Source organism: Gobio gobio (assembly GCF_949357685.1).
Source record: "Gobio gobio genome assembly, chromosome: 25".
Classification (NCBI taxonomy): Eukaryota; Metazoa; Chordata; class Actinopteri; order Cypriniformes; family Gobionidae; genus Gobio; species Gobio gobio.
The window spans coordinates 29,126,923-29,143,415 of NC_137121.1; the positions used below are offsets into that span (position 1 = coordinate 29,126,923).

At 37.3% G+C, this 16,493-nt stretch overlaps 1 protein-coding gene across 1 annotated transcript in view; it reads left to right on the top strand.

The window, feature by feature from the left end:
* LOC307122063 (uncharacterized protein) overlaps positions 1-16,493 on the top strand; it is a 39,774-nt gene that overhangs the window by 20,296 nt on the left and 2,985 nt on the right. Inside the window, exons 3-13 of the mRNA XM_079809878.1 lie at positions 1,355-1,440; positions 3,167-3,206; positions 3,456-3,536; positions 3,757-3,864; positions 6,146-6,255; positions 9,151-9,199; positions 13,017-13,137; positions 13,245-13,339; positions 13,424-13,489; positions 13,945-14,044; positions 14,805-14,957. Of these exons, the coding sequence (XP_079666004.1) occupies positions 1,355-1,440; positions 3,167-3,206; positions 3,456-3,536; positions 3,757-3,864; positions 6,146-6,255; positions 9,151-9,199; positions 13,017-13,137; positions 13,245-13,339; positions 13,424-13,489; positions 13,945-14,044; positions 14,805-14,957 (1,009 nt within the window). The remainder of the gene's footprint in view (positions 1-1,354; positions 1,441-3,166; positions 3,207-3,455; positions 3,537-3,756; positions 3,865-6,145; positions 6,256-9,150; positions 9,200-13,016; positions 13,138-13,244; positions 13,340-13,423; positions 13,490-13,944; positions 14,045-14,804; positions 14,958-16,493) is intronic.

Here is a 16,493-nt window from a genome sequence, read left to right on the forward strand (position 1 = left end):
ACCAATCACCGCAGATTAGCGTCACGTAAAGGCGGGGTTTTGAAAAGTGAATCACTAAAGGAATCATTTGAGAATCGCTGTCAAAACAGGTAAAAATAAATGCATATTATAAGAAAACTAAAGTCTTTTTTGTCATTGCATGCATGCAAAACTGTTGTTGGGGACTTCTAAAACAATATTTGGAACATTTTAAATGCCATAATAGGTGCTCTTTAATGAATGTCCCTGACCTTCAGCTATATGGACAACAAGGCACACTGACAAAGTAGCACATAGTCATTAAATCAGATGTATTTGCAGTACAATCAAGGACAATCCTCTTGGAAAGGCCAGGATTTAGGGTACACCACTGCTTGGAGTTAAGTGTCTTGCTCAATTGAACGATTGTGATAACTCATGGATCAACTATCCCAGATATTTAACCACTAGACTACACCTCCCAAAATGTTGCTGCAATTTGCTGATCTTGGCAAGGAACAACTTTTGTCCCTAGAGATGCTGCACACAACTGATGCAAGACCAGTTATGAAAATGCTGATGTGTAATATTTGGGTAGTTGTGGTTCATATTGTGGTCATTTTTTGGGGATGGATTGTGTCTGCGTCTGCCTCACTTCCTAGTCATGACTTCACAGACAGTGGTTTTGTATGAATGTACCACCTAAGCAAGCGTTTCAGACATGCTTTAGAGGCATAAAACATCAAATCTAAGGATCTAAAATAAATTCAAATTAGATCATTAAACCAAGTTCAAAAGCTTTTGATAAAACCAAAAATATGTTGTGAACACAAAGTGTGTTCCTCAGTATAAATGGAGTTTATTCTGCTCCTTACAAATTTATCCATTGGGTGCCATTTTTTTTACTGTGTGTGAACTGTAGACATTGGGATATCATGGGCACTGAAGGGATATCTATGCTGCCTTTAAAAACCTGCCCATAAAAAGGTCAAAACTTAGTGGACAGGATGGTGTGTGAACAGTGGATCCAGACAAGCCTTAGTGCCTTCCTTCGTGCCTCCATATACAGCAAGTTTTAGCTTTCAACAGCCAAAATCTTTTGAGGAGGAAGCGTCTTGATGGACAACAGCTGGATGTCATGCTTACATTGCTGCTTCACTGCGACAGTCTGGATGGAAATTCTCTCGTATTTCAGATACCTTTTAGATAAGTGTGTGAAGTAGATAAGGTATCCAGGATATACAGAGAAATAAATCTCTTGATTCTAGGAGTTTCTGGATTGCTCTAAACAGAGTGTGTGGTGTTTCATGTTGAAGTTATGTTGTTATTTGAGTCTCAATCATCTCTTGGTTTTTTTTGCTCCAGTTTCTCATTTTGTTTGTTGGGCTGTTTGCAGGGCAGGCACGAGGGTGTGCACATTAAGCCCTGGGAGGATGCTGACTACAGCATCTACAGGGTCACAGATCGCTTCGGTTTCCTGCAGTAAGTCTCGCTTGTCCTGGCAGTTTTACTACACAGTAATGACAATGACCTCTGTCTTCATTTGAAGATGCTAAAGGGATAGTTCACCTAAACATGAAAATTCTGTCATGTTGTTTCAAACCCGTAAGACTTTCGTTCATCTTCGGAACACAAATGAATATCTTTTTGAGGAAATCTGAGAGATTTCTGTCCCTCTATTGACAGCTACGCAACTACCACTTAGACGCATCAAAAAGTTAATAAAGAGATCGTAAAACTAATCCATATGAATCGAGCAGTTAAGGCCACATTTTCTGAAGAGGCACAATCACTTTATATGTTGAACAGATTGAATTTAGGCTTTTATTCACATTAACATTCATCAACTTACGCATCAGTTGTTGTAAACAGAAGCTCAAACATTTTCGCTTGACGTGAGAACCAATGAGGTTCATTCTCGTGTTACGCAGCACGTTTGAGCTTCTGCAAGAACCAATGAGGTTCATTCTCGTGTTACGCAGCACGTTTGAGCTTCTGCAAGAACCAATGAGGTTCATTCACGTGTTACGCAGCACGTTTGAGCTTCAGCAAGAACCAATGAGGTTCATTCTCGTGTTACGCAGCACGTTTGAGCTTCAGCAAGAACCAATGAGGTTCATTCACGAGTTACGCAGCACGTTTGAGCTTCAGCAAGAACCAATGAGGTTCATTCTCGTGTTACGCAGCACGTTTGAGCTTCTGCAAGAACCAATGAGGTTCATTCTGGAATTACACAGCACGTTTGAGCTTCAGCAAGAACCAATGAGGTTCATTCTCGAATTACGCAGCACGTTTGAGCTTCTGCAAGAACCAATGAGGTTCATTCTCGAATTACGCAGCACGTTTGAGCTTCGGCAAGAACCAATGAGGTTCATTCTCGAATTACGCAGCACGTTTGAGCTTCAGCAAGAACCAATGAGGTTCATTCTCGAATTACGCAGCACGTTTGAGCTTCAGCAAGAACCAATGAGGTTCATTCACGTGTTACGCAGCACGTTTGAGCTTCAGCAAGAACCAATGAGGTTCATTCTCGAATTACGCAGCACGTTTGAGCTTCAGCAAGAACCAATGAGGTTCATTCACGTGTTACGCAGCACGTTTGAGCTTCAGCAAGAACCAATGAGGTTCATTCTCGTGTTACGCAGCACGTTTGAGCTTCAGCAAGAACCAATGAGGTTCATTCTCGTGTTACGCAGCACGTTTGAGCTTCAGCAAGAACCAATGAGGTTCATTCTCGTGTTACGCAGCACGTTTGAGCTTCAGCAAGAACCAATGAGGTTCATTCTCGAATTATGCAGCACGTTTGAGCTTTCACAAGAACCAAAGAGGTTCATTCTGAAATGTCATAAAATTTGGACTAAACCTCTCAATTAATATGAATCCTTTATGAACTGAAGCGTCAAAGTGGTAGTTGCGTAGCTGTCAACGGAGGGATGGAAATCTCTCAGATTTTTATCAAAAAGATCTGTGTTCCGAAGATGAACGAAAGTCTTGCGGGTTTGGAACAACATGAGGGTGTGTGAATGATGACTCAATTTTCATTTTTGGGTGAAAAAATATGTGTGAACTATTACACCTGACTGTAATGGCTAGAACAGTGTTTTCAGGATTGTGTTTCATACTGTTCCACAGTAAAATCTTCCAATGATGCTTCTGAATTTTTAAAAACAGATTTAGCAACCATTTCCCCTTTATACTTTCTTTCCAGTGAAGAGGAACTGCCAACACCAACCGCAGTGGAGGAGAAGGTGACACTAGGATATCAGCTTTCCTTGCACCGGCAATCCTTTTTAAATCTTCTATGGCAAAATTTAGTTTAAATAAGTTAACCTGTTGAATTATGGTGTCTACACTATAGTTGACAGCTATTTTAGGCATATCAAGTTGTGATGTTACATTAAAACTTTAACCATTTCCATTTAACATGTATGACTATCCTCTTTGTTTTATGTACTTTTTTAGATTTAAGACTAAAATTCAGTATGCTTTTTCTCTAGTACAAACTCCAGGAGGTTGAAAGAGAGGAAAAATGGGTTAAGATGGTGAAAAAGTGGGATAAGTACCAAACCAGTGAAAAGGTAACTTATAAGTTTGATAGTTCCAGCTTTAATTGGATGAATTAGATTTTTTCGTAAAATAGTTCATATATTGAACATTGTTGTCTTTTATCATATTGCTGCCATTATATTCACAAAGCTGCTGTTTAAAGTTTAAAGAGGCCCACACGTCTGGAATTATGGTGACCCAAAAATAAATCTCGCCATCTATTTGTTTCCTCTTCCCACGTGCATTTTGCAGATGATGAAGCGGGTATACAAGGGGATTCCCTTGAAGCTGCGCGGTCAGGCCTGGGCTCTGCTGCTGGATGTGGAAAATGTGAAGCAGGCAAACTTCAGGAAGTACGAGGTAGGAGCTTTGCAAGGATCATCTGTTTAGGTTCTAGTAGCTCTCTGAATAAAAAAAATGGCTGTTTGTTTGATCATTCATTCAGTGACTCACTTGTTTGGGTTTTACTTTGTCCTGTGTGATTGTTTGGGTTTAAATTAGCCAGACGTGTTTTGTCTCCAGTCTGCCCTCTTGGCGGAACATAACTTTGTATTTCATAACAAAGGTTTTCTGCTCTGCATGGTTAGTCTCTTATTACAATAATCAAATTTAATTCCAATCAGGCATTACATTATGACCTACATGTAATGTAATGTAAGGCATAACATAATAACTGATTATCTCTTCATTACGGCACATGTTAGTGGGTGGGATATATTAGGCAGCAAGTGAACATTTTGTCCTCAAAGTTGATGTGTTAGAAGCAGGAAAAATGTAGTGTAAGGATTTGAGGGAGTTTGACAAGGGCCAAATTGTGATGGCTAGACGACTGGGTCAGAGCATCTCCAAAACTGCAGCTCTTGTGGGGTGTTCCTGATCTGCAGTGGTCAGTATCTATCAAAAGTTGACCAAGGAAGGAACAGTGGTGAACCGGCGACAGGGTCATGGGTGGCCATGCATCATTGATGCGTGTGGGGAGCGAAGGCTGACCCGTGTTGTGCGATCAAACAGAGGAGCTACTGTAGCTCAAATTGCTCAAGAAGTTAATGCTGGTTCTGATAGAAAGGTGTCAGAATACACAGTTCAAAGTTTTTTTGCGTAAGGGGCTTTATAGCAGACCAGTCAGGGTGCCCATGCTGACCCCTGTCCACCGCTGAAAGTGTCAACAGTGGGCACATGAGCAGAACCGGACCACGGAGCAATTGAAGAAGGTGGTCTGGTCTGATGAATCAGGTTTTTGTTTTATTATTAAATTATTATTACATTTTCTTTTATCTAGCTGAGTCCATGCCTCGACGGGTCAGGGCTGTTTTGGCAGAAACAGGGGGACCACCATTAGGAAGGTGGTCATAATGTTATGCCTGATTGGTGTACAAAGTCAATGCAAAAGCGCAAATAGATGTGAATTTGTGCCGGGTGATGGAAAATAATGCGAATTGGGCAACGGAAACGTGTGTTATTCACCTCAATCGCGTCTTCTGCGCAAGTTGAAAAATTGTGTTGCCGCGCAAGCCAATCAGCGAAGAGCTTAATGTTATCAAACTTTTTTTTTTTATAAAAAAAAAGTACTACTTTTATCCAAAGACATTCAATTGATCAAACGTGACAGTAAAGACATTTATAATGTTACAAAATATTTTTTCTTCACTATTTAACAAAGAAACATGAAAAAAGTATCACAGTTTCCACAAAAATATTAAGCAGCAACAAATGTTTTACTGTATTTTTGATCAAATAAATGCAGACTTGGTGAAGAGACATCTTTCAAAAACATTTAAAAATTGTACCAACCCCAAACTTGAATGGTAGTGTAAGTACTACATCTTGGACTTGACTTTATCTGATACCGGTACTTTTGTGTTTTCAGTCATTACAGAAACTGTAGAGCTCAAGATTTTTATCTATGTGTATCTATATCTGAATTTCTAATTATATCTAGGTGCCACTGTAATATTTATAACTTGTTTACTGCTCTGATGAATACACATAGCAGAAGTGGCTCTTAAATGGAAACCTGTGGCTAGGTTTCTGTAAGAAAGTTTAGAGGCATTGTTGTTCAGGTAACAGCAATACATAATGTGTACTGCAGTAAATCAAACACCTGGTCATTTCTTAAACATATAAAAGCATTACTGTAAATGCATTGTTTTTAAAAGTTTAACTGTGGATTTAAAGGATAGTTTACCCCAAATGATAAGTTTGCCATATTTCTCCAAACCTATGTGTATAATGTTATTTTCCTAATACAGATCTTTGCGTACAACAACAGTTTATTGTGAGAATATTAAAAAACGTTCTCCTATCAGTTTAATATGCATAGATAACCATTAGTAAGCCATTTGTACATTGACTTTCAGAGTACTGTTTGAACATTTGATGCTCTCTGAGGCATTTCCAAAATGTACTCCATTTGTTTGAGCAGTTTGATTTGTTATTTTTTGGATTAGCCAATGGTGGGGCAACTATCTGTTTTTCTGACCAATGGCAGAGGTGCAGTATTTGGGAAATTTAAAAAGAAAAATGACACCAAGTTTAACTGTAGAAAGGATGTTTATTTACCTATTCTTTTAAGTTGAGTTCTCAAAACTCAAAATTGTTCATTCCATATCCATTAATTTTTGTTTTCATTAATTTGTTGCAGAAAATGAAGGAACAAGCCAAGAAGTATTCAACAGAAATTAAGCAGATTGATCTTGATGTCAACAGGACCTTTAGAAACCATATCATGTTCATGGAACGCTTTGGAGTCAAGTAAGATATTGCATAGATATTGTCTGTTTGGCATTGTACTTTTGTGCGCGCGTGTGTGTGTGTGTTTGTGTGTGTGTGTGTTACGCAGACTTTCGTTTTGAGATGGTTCTGAAATGAGGTGCTCAGACCTTGTAAACCATTAACCAAAACAAGAGCAACTTCCTCTTTGTCACTGCGTTTTTGTTTAGCTTCCTGTTACTGTGAGTGGCCTAACAGGAAATGACACAACCGGTGACTCGTTACCATTATGCCCAGAATAAATATATACTTTGATGTTATCCATAACAACTAAAGTTTTGCCACAGTGTCATGAATAAAAAAAATGATTTCCTTTCACACCGGACAATCATAAAGACCCACTTGGGATTGTACATCCTCTTAAGAATGGACTGATGTCAAAAACATCTTTTCTTTTCTGTTTTTAAACCGAGTGAATCGTGGTTTTTGAACAAAACGTAGACTAGATGCCCTTCAATAACCTTACAGTAAATTTTATATTTAAGTGTCTTCCCACTTACTTAGGAAACTGAAATGGTCTTCAAACCACAGTGTGTCGACAGAAGTGCACAAAGGGGTTTCTGCCATGTGGTTTGCATGAGTGGCACACCCACAATAGACATAGATCAACCACCAACCTCTTTGCACAGGCAGGGTATCTGGTGGATGGAAGATTTGAGCAATGACTTCTATATTTTTATTAGTGCTGCACGGCATATATGGGGCGGAAGTGCCGTTTAACACATCTGCTGTTTGTTTGTGTTACTCATGAGTGTTTCTACAACACACTAGTCACAATTCTGCTTTCCTTGTTGCCAAGGGTCTTGCTGTGCATTGCTAAATCTTTTTAAATCTGCAGACGCTATGAATTATTAATGTACCTCTCCTTTGGATGTGATGGCTTATGCATGAATGGACTCTTACTGCTACTGTGAGCTGGTTTCTGGTTCAATTTGGGCTGGACCCTCAGTGCTTTTTGCTCAAAATATAGTTGGGTTACTGACAAAGAAGGATGTTCATGCTCAAAAAAAGGATAAAAATAGATCAAATTGATTTAAAATGAAACAGCTTTTTTATTATATTATATTTTAATGGAAAATTATAATTTTCTACGGAAGCCCTTAAAGGACATGGATTATTATTATTTTTCTTGTTTTCACAACTTAATTTATGTCGAGATCACAAGAAAATTATTTTCGTGTTCTTACGGCTTTCTTGTGATATTGTCTTCATTCTCTTGTTAGTTATCGCAACTTAATTTTCTCGTGATCTCGACATAATTTTTGACGTAATCTTGACAACAAAATTAGTTCTCATTCTCATGACTTAATTTCGTCATGATCGCGACATAAGTTAAGTTGTGACCATGAGAAGACAACTTTTGTTATGTCGCGATCACAAGAAAATGAAGTTGCGATAACGAGAAACTGAAGTGGAGATCACGAAAATTAAGTCGTGAGAATGAGAAAACAACAACTTTTGTTATGTCGAGATCACAAGCAAATTAAGTTGTACAACGAGAAAACAACTTATGTCGAGAACTAATTTTGTTGTCCAGATCACGAGAAAACTCGTTATCGCAAATAAATTAAGTTACGATAACAAGAAACTTAAATCGAGATCACGAAAATTAAGTCGTGAGAACGAGAACATTTTCTTGTGATCGCAACATAACAAAAGTTAAGTTGTGACCACGAGAAGACAACTTTTGTTTTGTCATGTTGCGATCACAAGAAAATTCTCGTTCTCACGACTTAATTTTCGTGATCTCGACTTAAGTTTCTTGTTATCGTAACTTAACTTTCTCGTTATCGCAAATAAATTTTCTCGTGATCTCGACAACAAAATTAGTTCTCGACTTAATTTTCTTGGGATCTCGACATAACAAAAGTTGTTGTTTTCTCATTCTCACGACTTAATTTTCGTGATCTCAACATAAGTTTCTCGTTATCACAACTTAATTTTCTTGTGATCTCGACATAACAAAAGTTGTTTTCTCATTCTCACAACTTATGTTATGTTGCGATCCCAAGAAAATTAAGTTTTATAACGAGAAAACTTTTATTATGTCGAGATCATAAGAAAATGGTTTCCTCATTATCAAGCTTTAATTTTCTTGTGATTGCAACATGCAGAGTTGTCTATCTCTGCAAAAACAAATCGATAAAATCGATTATTATCGATAATGAAAATAATCAAGAACAAATGTTATTATCGTTTAGTCGCGGCTGCGCACTGTGCTCATAAACCATCAGGAGGTCATGTCGCTTTACAGTAGTGAATTACCCATTTCTATTGACAAAATGCACATGGAAAATAGCGGAGGACACAGAGTGAAACATTATCCAAGTCGTCCAAAACATAAGAATTTAAATTGATAAATGCTTCAAACTAAAGCATAAGCATTACCGCATCTTGTCACGTGTGCAGTTTAAAGCCTCAGACACGTTTTTCTCGTACACAAAACCTACATTTCATGGTTCTTGTCTGTTTTTTTTTTTAGTTCATTTCTGCTTTAAAATAGTAAAAATACAAATAAAATAGCAGGTTGTTAAACTTCACAGACTCTTCTCAAACATCTCAAGATTGTACTTATATCAACTGGATTTAAAGATTGTACAACCTGAACTTTGTGCTTGCACAAAATATCATAAATTAAGGTTCATCATAGAACAGTCACATTCAGATTCCTTGTCTGTATAAAATTCATATTAATGTACTTTTGAATCAGTCACAAAAATAATAGCTTCACATCATTGACCCAATTTTTGGCCCACTATTAGCATCACCATCATTACCCACATTGAAACTGTATATTTGAAATTGTTGTTGTTGAACTTCCTTACTTTTGGTAACAACTGAAGGCCGTTTTTGACCTGTGTTTTTTGTCCTTTACAGACAGCAAGCCCTGTTCCATGTGCTGGCAGCTTATTCGGTCTACAACACGGTGAGGGACTGACGGAGTCTGGATGTTTGTGTGTAGATGTGTTATGTAACTCAGAACAGCATGTGCTGGATGAACCAGGGCAGAGGGGGAGAAGGGCAGTTCGGTGTCCCACCCTGTCAACACAGTCCTACACAGACACACACAATTACCGCACTAATGGCAACTTCCCATTCACCTCTATTGTTCTCAAGTTGAGCTAAATACAATAACTATAGACCCTAACAATGAAATAAACTTGTATTTTATCAGTGAATAAAGACATGGCTGCATGCCAATTTGCATACTATCCATACTGTATAGCATGCAAGCTAAATAGGAGAATTATGTCCCAAATGGTAGCATGTTAAAAATAGTTAACATGGATGATATACTATTTCCAATTTTAGAACTGTGCTTGTGTGCCTTTACGGTTGATAATGCCTATAACCCCTTTTGTTTGCAAATGTATAACCTTCAAAGTTGAATAAACGTTAAAAAATAATAAAAATAAAGCTGTAATAAACTACAGCCTGGTTTTACAGTTAGGCCTTAGTTCAATTAGGACATTTAAGTAGCTTTTATAAACATGCTTTAAAAAAGAAAAGAAAAACATTACTGTTGTGCATCTTAAAATTTTGTATTTTTAAATTTTGTATTGTTTTTCTGGATCTTGAGAACTGGAGATTACACCCTGTGTGCATATAATCATTATATGTATATGCAGTAGTTTGAAAAAGTGTTAAATATGATCAAAGATGGCAGTAAAAAATAAATATGCATTGTTAATTCTTTTGATATTTTATGTTAAAAATTTGCACAAATCTAACCTTTCATTGAAGTAAAATAATTGAAAGTGAGGGGGAAATAAAGGTTTTTCTCAAACACGTTGGGAACGATTTTTTGCCCCCTTTTATTAAATACTTTTTGCTCCATGTTGGTGCTTCTCTTCAGTTCACCCCACTCATTTTCTATAGGGTTCAGGTCAGAGGCTGGGATGGCCATTGCAGATGCTTGGTTTTGTGCTCAGTGCCATGTATCTGAAAAAGATGTCCAGGACCTCTGGCAGTAAATTAGGCCCACAGCATTAAAGAGACAGCAGAGTATTTCATTTCATTCATCTTGTTCAGATACATGGCATCATGGATTCAATCAAATACCAGCAGATAAAAAAATCCGGATGGCCTTAGCTAGAAATCTTTTAATGGGCCGTGGTTGGATCTTCCATCAGAACAACGATCCAAAACAAACATCAAAATCAAAACAAAAATGGGTCACTGAGCACAAAACCAAGCATTTGCAATGGCCATCCCAGCCTCTGACCTGAACCCTATAGAAAATGAGAGGGGTGAACTGAAGAGAAGAAGCAACAACATGGAGCAAAAAGTATTTAATAAAAGGGGGCAAATAATTGTTCCCTGCGGTGACGCATTGCTGCCGCAGACATTATTTTTTAACGACAATTTTCTCGTTAAAACTACATATATGTTCTCCTAATAAGGACATATGTTGTAAAGTGATGTGTACAAAATATGCCTTTATCCACATTAGAGAATTTATAGAATGGCCTTTGTCACACTTCCATGTTCGAAAAGCAGAAGCTCAGCGTTAAATAGGCTCTTCCGCTGCCTATATCAGTGGCAGTGCCCATAGCACGAAATTGTTTGAAAATAATTGACGTAGCTTACAGTTCATAACAGATAGCCATCTGAATAAAAATGTCACAACTTTTTTGGGCCATGGCCCACTCATGATTAGCCTCAGTGGCGTAACTTTAACCAATGACTGACCCCGCGTTGCAGCCACAAATGTCATAACTATCTATAGGCCTACTGTAATTAAGACATAATCAAGAAATGTATTAAAAATGGAAAGACGCTATAGTTTCAACCTTACTCAAAGGCCGCGGAAACTGCCCAGTGGGTTCGTTTCTCACGTCAATCCATTCACGACGATCTTGGTTTGCTTTTTATTTATTAAATATACAGGCAATGAAACATCGATCAAAATTAAAATACTATTTAAGATAAAAATACAAAACGAAATTCAGTTTAAAGAAATACTTTCTACAAAATAAAACTCAATGAAGTCAAAATCATGTCTGACCCCACTCCATGTCTCCAGACATGTGCGCATCTGATGTATAGCCTTACTCATGCTGCTCACTTTTCATAATCAACGTATGAAATAAAATAAAAAAAAGATTATTATTATAGGCTAATACTTAAACCTAACTATGAAACTAAATAGGCTACGTTTTCTTTAAGCCTCTGTCTCTGTCCGACGAAAGCACCGGCGCATTTTTTCCTTTATGACAGCGGAAACAACTCACAATACATTTTTAGCCATACAGATAGTGCAAGACATAATTATAAACTATAAACTGTCTTCTTTTATTCGTGTACACTCACAATAACAACAAAGGCCGTGGACTCAGGGAACGGATTAATTTGCATGCACTCCAATCCAAACGCTGTCTTCATTTAAAAAAAAATATATTTTGTTTATTAAATGCAATGTTTTTTTAATTTCAAACACATTTCTAAATTCAGTTGATATTTCCAATAAACGAAATTCCGAGCCAAAATAACGAAATGGTAGCCTAAAAAAACCCACCACCATGCAAATTCAAACATTTCGCCCTTCTCTCCCTACTCCGTGACTACAACCCAACAGAGGAATGGTAATTAACTAAATGTTCAAAATAAATATGCACATAGCCTAATAATAATAAACAAATTATAATAAATAAACTCAAATATTATACAACTATATAGACAACAATACCATAAATGACGAAGTAGGCCTAGGCTATCTTAAGTTATGCTACTGTAGGCCTAGGGGAAAATCCAAACTTCACAGTCTAATCATTATCGAACTAAAAATGCAGTCAACCAATTAGAAAAGTTATTTGACTCAATTTATACTGTCTGTTGTATACAATCGTGACTACCGCTGCATTGGTGTTATTCCAAACAGGTTTTTGCTCATGTGAATGCTCTTTTAGACTGGGACACTAGTCATACAAAGCATTGTTACCATAATAAATAGTTAGCATCCAAATGCGAATATAGAAATTAGGCTATATAAATTCTCTAATGGGGATAAAGGCATATTTTGTACACATTACTATACAATGTCCTTATAAGGAGAAAATATATAGTTAAATATAGTATAATATAGTTAAAACGACATCTCTCGTTATTACGACATACTTAAATAGAAAAAATCATGTGTATGTGGCAGCAATGCGTCACCGTAGTTCCCAAATCCCAACGTGTTTTATTTCCCCACAACTTTCAATTATTTTACTTCAATGCAAAATTTTTTAATAAAATATCAAAAGGATTAACAATGCAGATTTATTTTTTACAGCCATCTTTAATCATATTTAACAAGGGGGAAAACACTTTTTCACACTACTGTATATATGATGGTTTGACAGGATGTTTGACAAAACTGCTGGAACATTAGATGCACACAAATTTCCTTGTTTGTAAAAATGAGGAGCGTGTCAGTCTCAAAAAGACAGGAAATGGTACTAAATTCCTTTTCCTTCCCGATGTTCCTATACAAAGTGGGTCAGCTGGGCAAGAGGAGGGCGATGGAGGGGGGAAAAGAGATTGAAAGAGAGAAAGAGGTGGAGAGAATCAGGAGGAGACGTTCTTTGGAGATGATATTCTTTTTCTATGGCAGGAGTAAAGAAGCGCTAAATGTTTTGTAGTTAGTTAAATGAGCACTATTATTATTTCCTTAGGGCTTAGGCCACTCTCTATGTCTGAATGTTTAATGTGTTTTAGAGTAACCTACCCAACACTGCTGGTTATGTGGTTTTGTGTAGGAAGTGAGCTACTGTCAGGGGATGAGCCAGATCGCTGCCATTCTGCTCATGTACATGAACGAGGAAGATGCATTCTGGGCCTTATCACAGCTACTGACCAATCAGAAACATGCCATGCATGGTGAGTCTCTCTCACTCTCTCTAGATAAATAGATAGACCTTTTGTTTTTGTAGAACGTGCTGTAATTACTGATACATCTCTCGGTCTTTCTCTGTGGTTTCTAAAAGGATTCTTCATCCCAGGGTTTCCCAAACTCCATCGTTTTCAGCTTCATCATGACCAAATACTGTCCAAACTCCTTCCAAAACTCAGGAAACACATGGTGAGATTTCTTATTTTAACCTTAAGTTGCTTGGCTTTAACAAAATACAAGTAATCAGTTTTTCAAATGTTGTCTTCAACTCAGGATAAGGAACAGATGTCCACTGGTATCTACACAACCAAATGGTTCCTTCAGTGTTTTATTGACAGGGTGAGGCATAATTTTTCAACTGATCAACATTTTCTCCATTTTTATTTACTCTAAAAGGTTCATAGTGGTACCATAAGGGCATACATCACTACTCTAAGGTACTAATAGGCATCTTTTAGGCATAGATAAATTGTGAAATTGCAATCACTCTCTCTTTCTGGACCTCCTCTCTGTCTAGTCCAGGCCAGGACAAAAGGTTCATTTGTACTAGCTCATCTGTCCCTTGCTAGGCCAGGACAATCCAAATTCTGCAACTCTTTGCCGAATATCCAGGGAAGAGAATCACGCCACTCGCTTACAGAGAGTTTTCGTGTGAAAAAGACTGGAAACATCATCTGCTAAAAGTTTTATATGGCTAGGCTGAAGCCGTTAGAGGATCTTGTCAATGTTTTATTCATGTTGGAGCTCTGCTTAGCCGGTTGATGACTTGCCTCTGTTGTGTTTCTACTTCATAGACACCCTTCACACTCACCCTGCGTCTTTGGGACATCTACATATTAGAGGGAGAAAAGGTTCTGACCGCCATGGCCTATACTCTCCTCAAATTGTACAAAAGTAAGTAAGCTTTCCACTTTGGTGGATCTCTGTTAGCCTGGCTCCGCCCTCCTACGTACTTCCGCTCAATTTTCATTTTCCTTCAGTACTCCGTCTGGGATTGCGATATATTCTCTGGTTTTCTCCGGCCAAATTTTAACCGGTCCAATCAACGAACAGAGGGAGTGGCTGAGAACGATGACGTTGATGTTGTACGCTAGTTTGAGATGACATGCGTCACGACCAAACGTTAGCGATTGGTTATGGCAGATCCAGAGTGGCTCTGGGCAGATCCAATAGTTTTAAACTTCAACAGACTACCCGCCTTCAAGGAAGTTAACGCTTGTCAATGGAGATTGGACAGACTCTGTACAAATGAAATGTACAAGAGTCTGGTAGGACCAGGCTAGAGCTCTGTAGTCTAGTGGTTAAATATCTGGGCTAGTAACAAAGTCCACAATGGACAATCCATTAGCTATCACTATTAAAACACAGAACTGTATGGTGGTTAAAGCTCAGGTTACAGAGAGTTGGTAGCTATACAAATCCCATTTTGGGCGATTCATAAACGATCATCATTGCACCATTGAGCATTAAATAATATTATATTTAGTCTGGGCAGTGGCACTCAAAAATACAAAAGAGTTATGTTTGTTGTAGTAGTAGTAATAATAAATGAGCTTCCTATACTGTTGTCCAGTAGTCTCTAATGCTGCTATTTGGGTAGTGTAGATGAGATTAATTTGGTTTATAAAGTCTAAAGCTTAATTCTTCCTTTCAGAGAATCTTCTGAAGATGTCTCTGGAGGACCTGAGGGAGTTTCTACAGGACCGTATTGCTTCCTCCTTCAGCATGAGCGATGATGTTGTTATTGAGCACCTACATACATCTATGTCAGAACTCCGCAAGATGAAGCTTGACCTCCCTCCTCCAGGTAAAAAAAACTATAATTAGTAAAGTTGAGGATGTTGTGTTCACAAGATGTACTTTACAATTCTATTCTGAATGTCTTTAGTGTCTGTGTAGACTCTTAAAAGTAAAGGTTCCAGTTAGAACCCAAAAATAAGAGTTTTACAGTCTGATGCTATAGGAGAAGCTTTCGCAAAGCCGTTTATATCCCCTAGTTGTTTAGAAAACCTCTGCACGGAAGAAGTTGGAAGCCAATAGAGTTATCCTCAAGAACCATATGACCAGGGTTGCTGCACATTTTTTAAAGTACTTTTTAAGGCACATTTTAGGCTTTTTAAAGCCTGAAGAAATAATAATTAATACTGTACATTAGAGGTGTGCAATATTGACAAAAAAAAATGCCTATATCTCTATTTTTTAAAGATTGTTGTTGATAATAATTAGATGAAATTTTGCTGAGCGTGTTTTTGTTCTGGTACCATGGCTGGTTTAGGCCTGTTGTGGACAGCTGACTCAAAGACATTCATATTCTATGGTGTGGTCAGTTCAAATTAATTCTTTTTGCTACCTTAAATTGATTCCCATGGGCATTTTTACCTAATATAAGAGCATTTTTTTCTTAACTTATTAAATGTATGCATCAACTTTTGTCAAATTCTAACATTCAAATTAAATTCAGTTAGATTAATAACACAGAATAGGGCTGTTGTCAATCAAATGAAATCACTAGCCGCGTTTCCATTACAGATTTGCACACAACTTTTGCGATATCTTCTAAATGTCGATAAAAAAAAACGAAATGACGACTAAAACTTATTTTTTTCCTCTCGCGATAAGTCATTCCAAAGATTATGCCACGGATGTTGGTAGGTATATCCCAGCCACCAACACTAGCCATTATTTTTAAGGTGTTTCTCCCTCAAATCTGCTTCAAGGTCTTCATGATAATGTTTAGAATCCAATATTCATGTAATTCTATTGTCTTTTATGAGTTTAATAAAGAACTCTGTCTCGTCTTCTGTCCGTGTCACCTGTAAAGAATGATCGACTTTCACTTACGCCAGGTGACCTGTAAATGTGGAAAAACTGTTTCCTTTTTCGTATTTTGCCTGAAAAACCACATCATGCGAGCGTAAAAACTCCCATATGTCGCAAAAAGTTTTTGCGAAATTGACACATTTCCATTAGGCGTATTTTCATTCTGCAATTTCAATTCGCGCAATTTGAAGGGTAGAGGAAAAAAACGAAATCCATTTTTGCAGTGCAGAAATGACACAGAAGCGGCATCAGTGGCATTAATATCACTGCATTTACAATTAGCCTACATAAATAATGCTATGAAATGCTATTTTTTATTCAATTTAAATATGAAATGATTTACAATTTCTAACTTTAATTAAAAGGTACTTAAAAAGGTCTTAATGAGCGAGTCCTTCACTCAACTGATTTGTTCAAACAGCGGATTCATTCAGGATATAAACAAGTGACCGCCTTTGTTTAATGATTTAATGGCTCATTCAATAGAGTTGTTCAAAACGCGAATTAATTCAGTAATGAATCA